General features: G+C 48.5%; 1 protein-coding gene across 4 annotated transcripts; it reads right to left on the reverse strand.

Annotated features, from left to right (window-relative positions):
• Window positions 1–174: 174 nt before the first annotated feature.
• On the reverse strand, window positions 175–12393 carry SPG21 (SPG21 abhydrolase domain containing, maspardin). 4 transcript variants are annotated; one of them, XM_087743133.1, is made up of 9 exons: window positions 12242–12393; window positions 8769–8863; window positions 4550–4711; window positions 3641–3721; window positions 2884–3029; window positions 2258–2366; window positions 1678–1785; window positions 1142–1282; window positions 175–823 (listed from the first exon to the last, which is right to left on the reverse strand). In XM_087743133.1, the coding sequence occupies exons 2-9, from the start codon at window positions 8829–8831 to the stop codon at window positions 701–703; spliced, it is 933 nt and encodes a 310-aa protein (XP_087599259.1). In that variant the 5' UTR covers window positions 8832–8863; window positions 12242–12393; the 3' UTR covers window positions 175–700. The 4 variants fall into 4 exon arrangements, with proteins under 4 accessions (XP_087599259.1, XP_087599260.1, XP_087599261.1 ...); XM_087743134.1 differs by having other exon boundaries at window positions 12215–12368; XM_087743135.1 differs by lacking the exon at window positions 4550–4711.
• Between the last annotated feature and the right edge of the window lie 358 nt (window positions 12394–12751).

Raw genomic sequence — 12751 nt, forward strand, 5'->3', positions numbered from 1 at the left:
AAACAGTGCAACCTTATCATTAAAGCTTGAGGTGAATTCAAGAAGGTGCTGGTTTTCTGAATTTCTAGAAATTAATTCATCTAAAAATTAATTTCAGAGGTGCCTGTAGAGGCAGAGCAGGACTGCGGTACGCTACACCGCTGTTCTCTTGCAGGCAAAACGAGAGACGCTTGCTGAAATTGAAGTTTTATTGAAAACCGTTTTTAAACAGCAAGAAAGTTAAAAATTCAAACGCTTTATTTCCAATAGAAACAAACTAACTTACAACACAACATACAAAGCAAATAAGTGGTGGCAACATTGGCACTTAAACATCTTTTAAACCAAATATTCAACAAAAATATATGTCAGCTTATAAGTACATGATCTGTGGCAATATATACAGCTGAGTGAAAAATATAAAAAGAAATATAGTTCTGCTTAAGAACATGATAGTGAAGACTTTGGTAGCAAAAATGTCTTTGTTTTTAAAACTCTAGTCTTCAAGATGCTTCCTTGAATTCAAAGACTAAAAATTAAACTGACCTATCCCATGACACTGCTGGAGGTTGCTGTCCGCGGGTAGCTCACTGCCTAGTGATCCTGCTGGAATCGCACAGTGATAATCGGCTAACGCAAGGAAAAAGGCAGAGTGGGAACTGTTGATTGTACGCAGGAAGACCGCCAAACCGATTCCTCGTTTTCACCAGGGCTCCAAAACCTACTGCTCTTCTTGCTCGTTGCTGGCGTGAAGACTGATCTTCTGGACTTCCAGCTCTTCTGCGCTGACCATGGAGGGATCGATGGCTGCGTAACGGGTACCGTGGAACTGCAGCAAATGGATCTGTCGGAGACGGAGAACAACACTGAAACGGGTGTAGAAGCATAAGGGTTTGGTAAAAGAGAAACATTCCTTCTGAGTAATTTTTGTGAGGATGAAATCATGGCTCTGGAGTACAAGAGTTCAGAGAGAGGACAGAGGAAACAGGCAGCAGACAGACCCCCAAATCCAGCCCTCCACGAACGCGGCTGCTCCCAGCCCTGCCTTTCTGTGTCAGTGATCCGGGAGCCGGAGCCAAGAGAGCTCAGGCGGGTTAAGAAAGGAGAGCGAGCAAAGAAAAGGAGCCCCCAGCGCCGTTTCAGCTGGAATGCAGAGACTCACTTGAATGTATAGGTTGACCTCAGCACTCCTGCAGAGATACGGGAAGTTGCCTCCTGTTTTGAGATGAGCTCTTCTGGCATTGGGATAAAGCTTATACATTTCTTCTTTTGCTTCAGTCGAAAGTGCGCTTTGGTCAAACACCTACGTGAACAAGTCACAGCAGTTAGTTCTAAATCTAATCAGATTTTGCTTATTAAATCAGACTGGATACATGTCGCTCCTAGAAGCGATTCTCAGCTTCTCTGTGGAAGAATGTTAAAGAAACAGAAAACAAGCAGACACGTGAGGCACTGACAGCCAGGAAGCCGACGCTGTGATACGTAAACATATGTCTGTCTTATTGCACAGAATATCCCATTCGTAATTTGACACAGAAGAGTCACGGTGTCGCCCAGTCAGTAGGAGGCTTATGTAAAGATGAAGTTAGACGCTGCAAATATTTATTAAGTTGCTAACAGAATATCCGGGCCCCACCTGCCAAGGGCAGGAAACAGTCTTTAAAAAAAACAAAAAGGATTAGGCGGAGATTAACTTACATCCATAATGGTTACAGGGATGTCTCGGATTTTATGAGGTTCCACATAGGAGTTCTGGCAGTTGAGGGTAAGTCTCGAAGCGAGCTCGCTCTGGCCCAGACTCTCCAGCTTTCCAGTAGAGAGAAACACTGATTAACAAGATATTTCACTGCAGGAAGTTAATGCAATATTAACAGTACAGCCAAAGAGAGGTTAGTTTTAAAGGGAAACGTGACTGCACTTCAGACGAAGGTTACAGTTCCAACTTAGTATCTCTCTGCGTGAGACAAATGCTTAAAACACGTGCCGCTAGTTGCTCCCGCCTCCAGAGCACAGCCTACAGATGTACCCCTGCACTTTCTCCTCTCCCACCTCAGTTTCTTCGCTACTTCTCCTCTGATCTACATAAACAAACAGGACTGTCAGGCAGGCGGTCACAGCACCAGTTACATTGCTGGGACAGTCAACACCTCCTAAGGTTCTGTTCCTTAACCCTCCCTTCTGGGTAAGTAAATGAAGAAAGCAGCAGAAACACCCCAACCTCCCGCTAATAAATCTGCAGAGATTGGCATCACAACCACGGGAGTACGCAGCTACCTACCCTGTCCACCATGAAATCAATCCCATCCGCCATTTCAGGATCTAGAGGACCAGATGCAAAATTCCCAAGGACAATTTTTTTCAGCATAAAAGCAGGCATCAGCCAAAAGCTAAAACAGAAACAAGAAGTGACAACCTTCAAGCACCCGGGACTCCAACGTTAAGATGCTTTGTTGTAAGCGCGCCCTTTCCTTGCCTGGACTTTGTGCTTTAACTTCAAATGAAATCCTGAAGCAGCTTCAGGAGCACAGAGATGGAAAACCTCGCAGCTAGGTGCTTGAAATGGTCTGGGAAGCTGTTAGTCTTGCACTGCAAAAGTGCATTTTAAACATGGGGAATAGCACTCTTCTGACTCTTAAACAGCTTTGCTAGAAAACAGGCAGAGTTCTTAAATCTGACGGCACGTCCACAGAGGATGACAGGACGACTTGTCTGTCCAATTCCATGCTCCCAATTGCGAAAATTTCCATTTTCCTTGTGGCGTGGCTTTAACAGTCCCAAGCATTCCACCCCGCACCTCCCTCGCCCAGGTGGAAGCAGGTTAGACACATGTCCAACCAGATCAGCGTGACATTTCATCGCAAAAAAAATGCTACACATCTGATCGCTTGTCTCAGTCTTCCTTACCTGTTTGCTGTCCATGTCTGATTGAAGATAGAAGTGTCACTAAAGGAATTACACAGGATGAGAGATTGAACTCTGGGAGATTTGTGTGTGTATTCAGCAAATTTTTGAGCCAGAAAGCCTCCCAGAGAAGCTCCAAAAAGGTGAACCTAATTCAAGAAAAAAAAAAAAAACAAAACCCAGATCATGTTACGCCTGTGAAATAAGTGACTTGTAAGCACAACAGTTCATTACAAAAATAAGTCATTTAAGTTTTACCCTGTCCTCACAACCCGTTTTTTAAAAGAATCAAACTTTTCTACTCAGTCTCTGGTTTATGTGTGATATGAATGTGATAAATACTGAAAAAAGGAAGCGTTCCAGATCCCAGTTCAAATTTCTGTTTGCTCATGAAGGTTAAGAAAAAAGCGAACATTTTACTTTGTCTTCACTAGCTATTCCAATCCAAGATACTTTATTGTGGTACTCTGTACCATGAGTTAGGAAGGATAACTTCCACAGGATCTGATGAAAAACTAGTTAACCAACCCACTTTAATAGGCCTAGAACAGCAGTTGGATTTAGGCCAAGTATGACAATTATCAAGGGTATTCACCTTCCAAAATAAACTTGTTTCAAAAGCAAAATTGCAACACAGCCTCTTTATTTATAGGCTACGTTTCTGTGTCCTATTTTATATGCTTGCTCTTAGATAAGACTCTTTCAACCATTAGGTTTTTACCGCAACTATACCTCCGTTTCCCCATCTCTGAGCACTCACTTTATCCAGCTGAAGGTGGTCTAACAGTTTTCTGAATCCGTCGCAGAACTCGAGGTGATCCCAGTACACCGGATACTGCAACTAAAAGAAGATGAAGTTAGAAAAAGCCGGTCTCTGATCAGTCCCTGTCAGCTGCCCGCTTGCAAGCCCTACCAATTCTCCCACCAAAGGTTTCAAGATGGTGACGGGCCTCTCCTGTCTCATCAGGCTCCTCGGCAAGGTCCCTACAGCCAGAGAGCGTGACCACCTCCCCCTCGCTTGCACAAAAATACACAACTGCCAGTACCGCAGAGCAAGTTTGTTGGGGAAAGTGCAGCATTGCTTCATTCTGTAAGCAGCGGGAGGAGAGGCTGGAATGATTCTTCAGCAATTTTGTAGCAGGTAAATTTGGCAGGTACAGGAATCATTAACTGCTGCAAGAGATACAGCAGTCCTCCCACAGCCATACTGTTTAGCAGGAATATCACTGTGCAAATCAACCGTTTCGGTTCAGCTCAGGAGCCGAGAAGCCACAAAAGAGCGTGCTGTTGGGATTCTAAGGAGTGACTTAGCATTTGCAGCTATGCAGGCTAAGAACCAGGTTATCCACCATCGACACCCTGAACTAGCCCCTACGCTTGCCTCGTGGCTAACAAAGATCCAGCTGGAGGCAAAGATGGCTGGTGTCCAGGGCACACAAGGGAGAAAACAGACCGAGACGTTAATGACGTGCATGCACAAGGCTTTGGGTAAACGCTGCCATAAACATACAGCAGATTTCAGCCTGGATCTGCACGCTACGTACTCTGGAGTACAACTCAGAATCAGTTTTTTGTGGATTCTCCTTAGTCAACACTAAGAAGCTCCATCCTCTGATTAGAGCAACAAGCGCAAGTACGCTAACTTTGACCCAGGACTGAGAACACTCACAGCGATAACTCTGTAGCCCCATCCAGTCAGCGCCAAAATTTGCTGGAAAAACACATCTGCAGTTCCGCTTACAGGGGGGAGAAATATGAGCGGGCACCGGATGCTCCTAGGTCCTGCGTCATACAGTGACCAGACTTTACTGTCGTCATCGTCTACTATTATCTGGAAAAAGACAGGCACGGGGGAGAGAAGAAACACACAAGACAAATGAGGTTCTTCAGCCAGCTTCCACGATTGCTTCTACAAAATTTCCATCATCTAGTAAATATAACACTCAAGACCCCTTTGAACAAGGCCATCTTTTACTGTTCTTCACAATAGCTTTCTTCTCTAAGGCTGTTTATTAACTGGAATTACAATCTTTGTGTGAATACTGCTGGAAACAGAACTGCGGCCATGCACTATCAGACCAAACGCCTCGCGCGTCCTGACGTAAGCTGGATAACGAATGCTGCGCCGAGTCAGCAGCAGCGCGATACACGGTGTCGTACGGGAGCTCATCCTTCCGCAGACAACTGGAGAACAGCCCAAGTGCTGAAAGCAGCGAATGATAGTGGTTTTACAGTGACAGACTGCACTTCAGAAATTACACCCAGGAAAAAACATCTCTCTTCCTGTCTGGGGAGGTGCTGTTAGCTAAAGTTTGCAATGCTTTGCTCTGGATTTCAACTCGGAGGGCCTGAGTCAGAATGATGGTACCTCTCGATCTGAAAATTTATACAGAAATAAATGTCGCGAACAGCAAGATCAGGTTTATGCAATACTCCACGTGCAGAAAAATATGCTTGGGAAAGGAGCCACCGTGCGATGGCCCAGGAGAAACCCAGGAGGTCAGTTCAAGGTACAAGAGCAACGGCTGTAGGCTGGAAGAGCCAGTGCTGCCCCAGGAGGCAGCTTTTTAAATGACCACCTACGTTTGCATTCACTGGACAAAAGATGTTACCGGTCTGGATACACGCAAGCCTACTGAATTAAGCTGCTAACACCACAAATTATTGATCTGAAACAGTTCCAGCCCGCTGCCAGAAACAGAGACACACACAACTCCCAAAGCAGCACTGCAAAGCTGACCTGGAAAGAAAAACGCTTCCATCATCTGGCAGCATCTCGGGAGCATCTGGAGTGCCTACGACACGCGGCTGGCTGAAACGGATTATTCACACGTGAGCTGCTCTCCTTAATGAGCAGTTTCTCATACAGTGCCCGTCTCGGGGCAGAAGTCCTAGCACAACTCATATCTTTAAAGGTACAGCAATTAGATAAAGGTCTTTTCTAGCAGTGCTGGAGCCTGACTTGTTTTTCCAGGGCCTGTTCTACCAGCAAACTGTTGTGCATATTTAGGATGCACTTTCAACCCTCCACAACCCAGCAAAAGCGTGCAGCTCATACCAGATCAACAAGCACAAACCTCTGGGGAAAGCCTGTGTTGCACAGCATCTCCTTTGTATCAAGATTTTGTAGCTTTTTGAACGGTAATATACAAGCACAATTTGCTTTTCCATCACTGCCGTTAAGCTTCTCCAGGAATCAGAGAACAGCATATCACAAATCAGATTTGCTTGACTAACAAATCTGCCTGTAATAAAGCCAGTATTTCAGGCTCTGGGAGCATGTGGGAGACCACATGATACCGTTGTTTTGTAAAGTCTTTACAAAAAAAAAAAAAAAGAAAGATTGCATACCAGAGCTTCCAGACCATTTAAAAAAACAAACCGTGTACAAAAGCCCTCCCAGCCCTCCCCCCCCCAATCAACCCTTTGCACCCAGCTCAAGAGCTCCTGGCCTTGCCATTCTCCGCTGTTATTCCATCAGTAACGTCGGATCCCTTCAGGGTGGCTGTTGGTGGCTACTACAAAGTTTACCTTTAGGAATATTTCCAAAGGTGAAGCACGTTCCTTGAAATCAGAAAACCAAAGTTATTTCACGTGAAGGGAACTGAGGCTGAGAGATAATGTTTCTCTCCTCAAGCCCAGACGATGAATCAATGGGTTTAGACAATTCTATTCCATTTCTAGCCACATACCGGATAGTTTAACTCCAGCTCCTGAACAAGGCTAAGCGCCGCACAGGCGGACAGCAGCGTGTTTCGTGGCAGAACTTCCCCCTTGAGGTTAGCAGAGCCAGACTGTCCTCTCCTGAAGGCTTTTAGGAAGGACTTCTCTAAGACAGCAAGTGGTGTGTGCAAATGGAGTCTCGCAGGCAAAGCTAAAGACTTAGTTTAAAGATGTTATTTTCTGGGCTGTGCTTCCTATAGCCGACGAGAGCAGGAAGGGCGATGGAGCTGTGCATTTCCCGCTCCTGGCAGGAGGAACATCTCAGCCTGTTTTCAAACAAACAGCTCTGGCTCCGCTTCCTTATGTCGATCTGACAGCAGTAGCGTGTACTTACCAGCAGTAATGGTCAGTCATTCCTCCCTCCATACTGCATGTGCTTTGCTTTGCAAACGTACCCCCACTTTTGGGGGGATAATGCAAGCAAATGTAGCCCTAAAGACTGCTTCAGAGATTAATTACGTCTTCAAATTGTGCCTTTTTTTTTTCTTCTCTCTCCAGAAACCACGACTACTTAGTTTATTTCTACCTTCTTCATACCCCACATTCATCGCCGTGGCATCCCATTTACTTTTGAGTAGACTGCATCACTCAAGGGTCAGGTATTCCCTAGGCTGAAGGCCACCAGGTCACCAGCAGCTTCAGTTTACACGTGTCCCCATTTACGAAATCCTGCGTAGTCAGCAGCAGCTGAGGGCAGTGGCCCCTGGCAGCGAGCTGCAGCATCACACTGCCCCCACAGCAGCAGCCACGCGTTCTGTTGTAACCACAACCTCCAGCTCCTTTCATTTACCGTACTGCATCCCATAAAGCAGCGCCTCAGAGCACCCACGTGTCTTTCTGCTGAAATACTGCCTCCGGGTTTTGCTGACCCAGTCAGGCACTGCCTGAGGCAACAGCGTGGCACAAATAGACCCAGCAGATCTGGTACTGGCCAAAAATGGGAAGAAGCTGGACAGCCAGAGCACGCATCGTCAACAGCAATGGATTTTTCTTATTTACTGAAGACACAAACTGGCAAAAATGAATGAGAAACCCCAAACGGAAAATCCTACAGCTCTTCTGTAAAGAAGAAAAAGCTACACACCACTCAGTGGAAATAATGTTAGGCACATTTCAGCGTTGTTCCTTAGGTTTGGGGACACAGTCTCTTTTGAGTGGCCCAACTGCAACCAACTTGCTGTTGAAAAAGGTAATGCTACTCCTGCCTCTGCTGTCAGCACCATCCCCCGGCTCCTGCAGCCCACACAGCCATCCGGATTAGGGAACTGAACCAGCTGGAAGTCAGCATAAAAACAAGCTATAAAACACTCCTGAGCCAGACAGGTCACTGACTCCGCTCAGCTTGTATGGTTACATGAGCGACTGTGCTTGCAGGAGCAGCAGAGTCCTTCACTCTGGCAGGAGCCTGGGCTGCTGCTGCAGGTTAGTCTGTAACCACAGCCCCGGCAAGCCTCATTGGCAAAGGCAGGTGTGAGAGCTAGTCCAGGTCAGGAGTTACGTACTAGTACTGCACTCCGTGCCCTCTGCCGCTCAGCATGTAGAGAGCAGAAGCTGGAGCACTGCACACCTCAAACACTCTCCTGTGGTTCAGTGAAAGGAAGTGGAGAAATCCAAGCGAGAGGAGAAAGTGGTTGGACAGTGTGGTTAAGCAGAAGCCATCTAAAGGGCACGCAGCGGAAGAAACCATGTGGCTTTTTCCACCATGGTTAAGGCATCTTTCCACTCTCAGGAACCCTGCGTGCAGCCTGACTGCCGAGAAGTTGCCTTCAGAGGCTGCGCTTCAGCCTGAGGCTGACGGGTAGGAATGGCGGAGGTGGCTCTGGCGGCTCTGTGAGAGGGCACGCACACGGTCCCCAGCACGCGCTGTTTCCTCAGAGCCTCCTCCTCAGGCCTGGCTGCCATCAGGACGCCAGGTACTGCTGCTGCGGCTCACAACTGCGAGCCTCTGCTCCCCACCACTGCACGCGGAAGCGACCTCCGAGAAGCACGTGAAAATTAAGAGCGTGCTTTCGTGCACTCATATGACGCGTGGGACAACAGTTCAGGAGATAAGCCAGGTCACTAGCACAGCCACAGCTGTTCTGCATTAACCAAACAGCTGTGTCTCCCCCACTACAAAGCAAGAGGAGACATTTCACCCACAAGGCGATTACAGTTGTACGTACCTTTTTAAGAGGAACTGTGCTTCTGAACCAGTTATAGTCAGGAGAGACTTTAATCTCTCCCATGATGTTTAGAAAAAAACTCAGTTTAGGTCAGCCTGAAAAAAAAAAAAGAGAGACAAAGTTAGAAATCAATACAACAGCTTTACCGTAGGCAGCACGCAAAAGCCGTGCTGCATACATAAAGCATTTGCAGGGTGAGTTTGCTCTTATCCATTGATTGTACTCCCTCCAGCTAACGCCAGGTTTATTTATCCTCAGTTTTCATCACAAACCATTTAATTATTCTCCCAAGAGGCCGTCACCTGACTGCCTTACTGTACCAGCCCAATTATGAAATGATGACGCTTTTGTAACCGCATTCCCAGGTAACAGTTGTAGCAAAAGACAACTGTGTTGCAGGCTCTAAGTGGCTTATAAAGCTAAAGCACATTTTCGGTTTGTTTTTCATTTATAAAGCACTCCAAACTTATATCTAATAAATATTCACACGATTCACTCAGCAGTTCAGACAATAGACGTACATTATTTCATGAACCTACTGCCAAAGCATTCAGACCACGTTCTGCCATCTCAATATAACTGACCCGGAGGAGTCCCAAAGCGCAGCGGGAACATCAGCTGATCCGAGGCTTAATTTACAGAAGAGCCCTGAAGTTTCAATTCTACCCACACAGAAGCTGACTCCTGTCAGGAGTTACCAACAAAGGTATCTTCGAAGCACACCAATTAATACAGAACAACTTGATTCAGAGTTGGGGCCACACAGGAATGCCACTAATTCACTCTGAAGTCAGAATGTCCTAGCGTACATAATGGAAGTGTCTTACAATACTCCATTAATTTGTAACAAACACTTCTTGTAACAAACAAACTTCTAGATTTAACTTTTTTTAAAGCAGCGAGAGACCATTAGCTTCCATTTATACAACAGATGGCATCAAACAGTTGGAAGCTTGCAGACTCAATAGCTTTACCCTGAAAGCCAACTGCCTCAGGAGATTATTTTCAGGCATTCACACACAGCACTGAGCATAATAAAACAAAGCAACTTTTGCTCTTGTTACTTAATAGTTTGCCAAGTATAAATGAACAGGTTTTGTTTCTTAATTCTTCATAAAATAAGACCTTGGTATGTTCTGTGAGTCACTCCAATTCATTTCTCCCTGCAGAAAAGCTGCCGGTGTGCAGGTTTAACTAGCTTATTGGATTACAGCTGGATTAACAGTTATTTACAATTTCTTCATCTTTCAGTCTTCATTGCTATTTTTCAAGTACAGAAAACAGGGATTTTAAAAGGGAAAGCACTTTCTAAATTGCAAGACAACACACATTTTCCACGGAGCAGGCGATACACCTGTCACGTCTAGCGAGGGTGTCAGAGGTGGAAATTCAGCTGCGTGGCCATTGTTTCAATGTTGCATGGCTCCGTTTTAGCGCTTTGATCAACTATTCTGCTCCTTGTCACAGTCTGGCAGCAGGCTGAATTACAGCAGGGTAAAAAAAATATCTATTCCAACAACCTGCAATGCAAGCAGGCACAAAGATGCATTACTGGACTAAGGGGGACAGCCGGTCATTAGGGAAAGCAAACAGCAGTTCAGACTACTAATTCCTTTCCATAACCAGACATCAACTCGTTTTCGAAAAGCTATTCAGCAACGACGGCGTGACAAAATTACGGCAGAAATAAATTACAGCAAATGCCTTAAAACACCACATTCTCTTTGAGTATCACATTACCGCAGGGCCAAGAAGCAGAAGTCATGGTCAGGGCCTCGCTACGCTGGGCGCTGCACAAACACAGAGGCACAGGAGAGGAAGCCTTTCTGCTAATAATTCTGGTTGCCATAAAGGGTCGGCAACCTCGCCCTGCTGTGATCACCTCCCTTTTTCTGCCACCTCAGTCTTTCAGCACCGTTAAGCTAATTGGCGGGCTGGCACGTCACTTGGGAGCGCAAAGCTGCCTGTCATTAGACCAGGTAAGGAACGGGCACGGTGCAGATGAACTCGTCCTGTCAGCGTACCTCGGCTCGCACCAGAGCGGGTTAAGAGCCCATCGAAGCCTAAATTCTGAGCTTCCCAGTTCACCTGTTACCACTGGTGGAAGCAAACCGCTGGTCACCAGGACCTGAGCTGATTTCCCCCAGTTCCTTTCTTGTAAAGGACCCCCACTCCTAAGGATTGGTCCTCTTTTAAAGCAACAGTAAACAGTTTTGATTATAGAAGTTTTTGCTGAAGTCGATGTCCTGTTACTGAAATACTTTTTTTCCTTGGCACAGAAACACAGCATTACATCTGCACACACAAATATTCCTGTCAACAATGACTATGTGCTCTTCCAGTCACTGAAAAGCTGAACCATCAACTCGAAACAAGGAACCAGCCAGCAAAGGCAACTCAAATCACAAACAAAGAACCTGACGCTCCTCAAAACCAAGCCTCTAAAGACCCAAGTTTCATTTTCAGTAAATCTAAACAACCTGAAGAACTCTGACCTCTTAAAAATAACTCCTCTGAAGGAAGAATCACCTATGGATGTGTTCAGAGTACTTGATAATATTCACCTTTTAAGTTATTCCCGCTACACTAGTAACATTTTCCACTCGTTATCTATTTAGAAAGTCTTTGATCCTGCCACTAGAGAGAAAACCCTGCCAGAGGGGATCAGACGAGCGGCGACTCGCTCCTCTCCCCCGTGCCGTGTCTGCGTGAGCCGGGGCCACCGCGCAGCCGCTCTCCCTCTGCGCCGGCCACCCAGCGCCCACTCCCACGGGCCAAGAGACCTGAATCAGCAACACCAGCACTGAGAGCTGACGGGGGCTGCAGGCAAACGCCAGGAGATGCAGGGGAGACGCCAGGGCTACGGGTGCTTTAGGGACGCCAAATACGGGCAATGGGGAAGAAGTTACGGATAATTGGGACATGGCAGCGGGCACCTTCCCTTTTCCCCAGCGCTGTTCCCACCGACCCCAGGCCCTGCTCCTTCCCCCCCTCCCCAGGCACCGCCGGCTCCCCCAGCTCTGCGGGGAGAAGGGGGCAAAACCCACTCAGCACCCCCAGCCCAGCCTCTCCTCCCCGCCGCACAGGCTGAGGCGGCCCCTTCCCCTGAGAGCCCCCCCGGGAAGACGAACCCCCAGGGCAGGGCAGGGCAGGGCAGCGCTGGGCTTTGCCCCCCCCCCCCGTTCCCCCCAGCCCGGAGCACCTCAGGGGTCGTGATACCCTCCCCGCCTCCGGCCCGGCGCCTCCCCACGGCCCCCCGAGCCCTCAGGCACAGCCTCGCCCACGGGTAACGATGTCCCGGAGCCTGACAGACTCCCCGGTCTCCTCACGGCCCACCCGGCACCTCAGCGCTCCCCCCCCCCGCGACCCCGGCCCCTCAGGCTCCCCCCGGCCCCGGGCCCTGAGGCGAAGGGCGGGCCTGTCTCCACAACGAGGATCCCCCCCACCTTCCCCTGTCGCTGCCGGGCCCTCACCGGCTGGGCAGGCCCCGGGGACGGCGGCACGCGGGACGGCCGCACTCCTGCTCCTCCTCCTGCCCCGCCGCAGCCAGCGGGGGCACCCGCCGCTACTTCCGGGTGCTGCGCCCGCCCCGGCCACGTGACGGCGGAGAGGAAACGCGGGCGGGGCGGAGGGTCCGCCATTGCTGCCGAGGCGGAAGTAAACGGTTCCGGCGCCATCGCTACCGAGGCAAGGATCACGTGCCCCCGCGGCGGGGCGGTGATTGGTCGGCGGGCTGTGGGGGGCCGCGGCCGCCATTAGCGCCCCTCGGGCGGGAGCGTCTGAGGGATCGGTCGCTGCCGTTGTCCCGCCGGTTCTTCACAGAATGGGGTTTTAACCTAGGAAAAAAAAGGCACGGCAGAGCTCTGGGGGTGCTTTATTCCGCTCTCTGCCGGGCGCAGGCGTCACTGTGAGCTGCCGCTGCCATGCAGCGGGAGAGCGCGTCATTTTTTTTGATACATGTGAGAAATCCCGAGTGATTTCAG

The sequence above is a fragment of the Nipponia nippon genome, unplaced genomic scaffold (assembly GCF_047370975.1).
Source record: "Nipponia nippon isolate SJK-2023a ecotype South Korea unplaced genomic scaffold, ASM4737097v1 scaffold_9, whole genome shotgun sequence".
Lineage (NCBI taxonomy): Eukaryota > Metazoa > Chordata > Aves > Pelecaniformes > Threskiornithidae > Nipponia > Nipponia nippon.

Excerpts from the sequence above, each read along its gene's own strand:
- SPG21 (XM_087743133.1), bottom strand. The coding sequence starts at position 8,831 with ATGGGAGAGATTAAAGTCTCTCCTGACTATAACTGGTTCAGAAGCACA. Across the intron at positions 3,030-3,640 it reads ACCACCTTCAGCTGGATAAA|GTTCACCTTTTTGGAGCTTC; the intron begins GTGAGTGCTCAG and ends TTCTTGAATTAG. Across the intron at positions 824-1,141 it reads AGGTCAACCTATACATTCAA|ATCCATTTGCTGCAGTTCCA; the intron begins GTGAGTCTCTGC and ends CGTCTCCGACAG.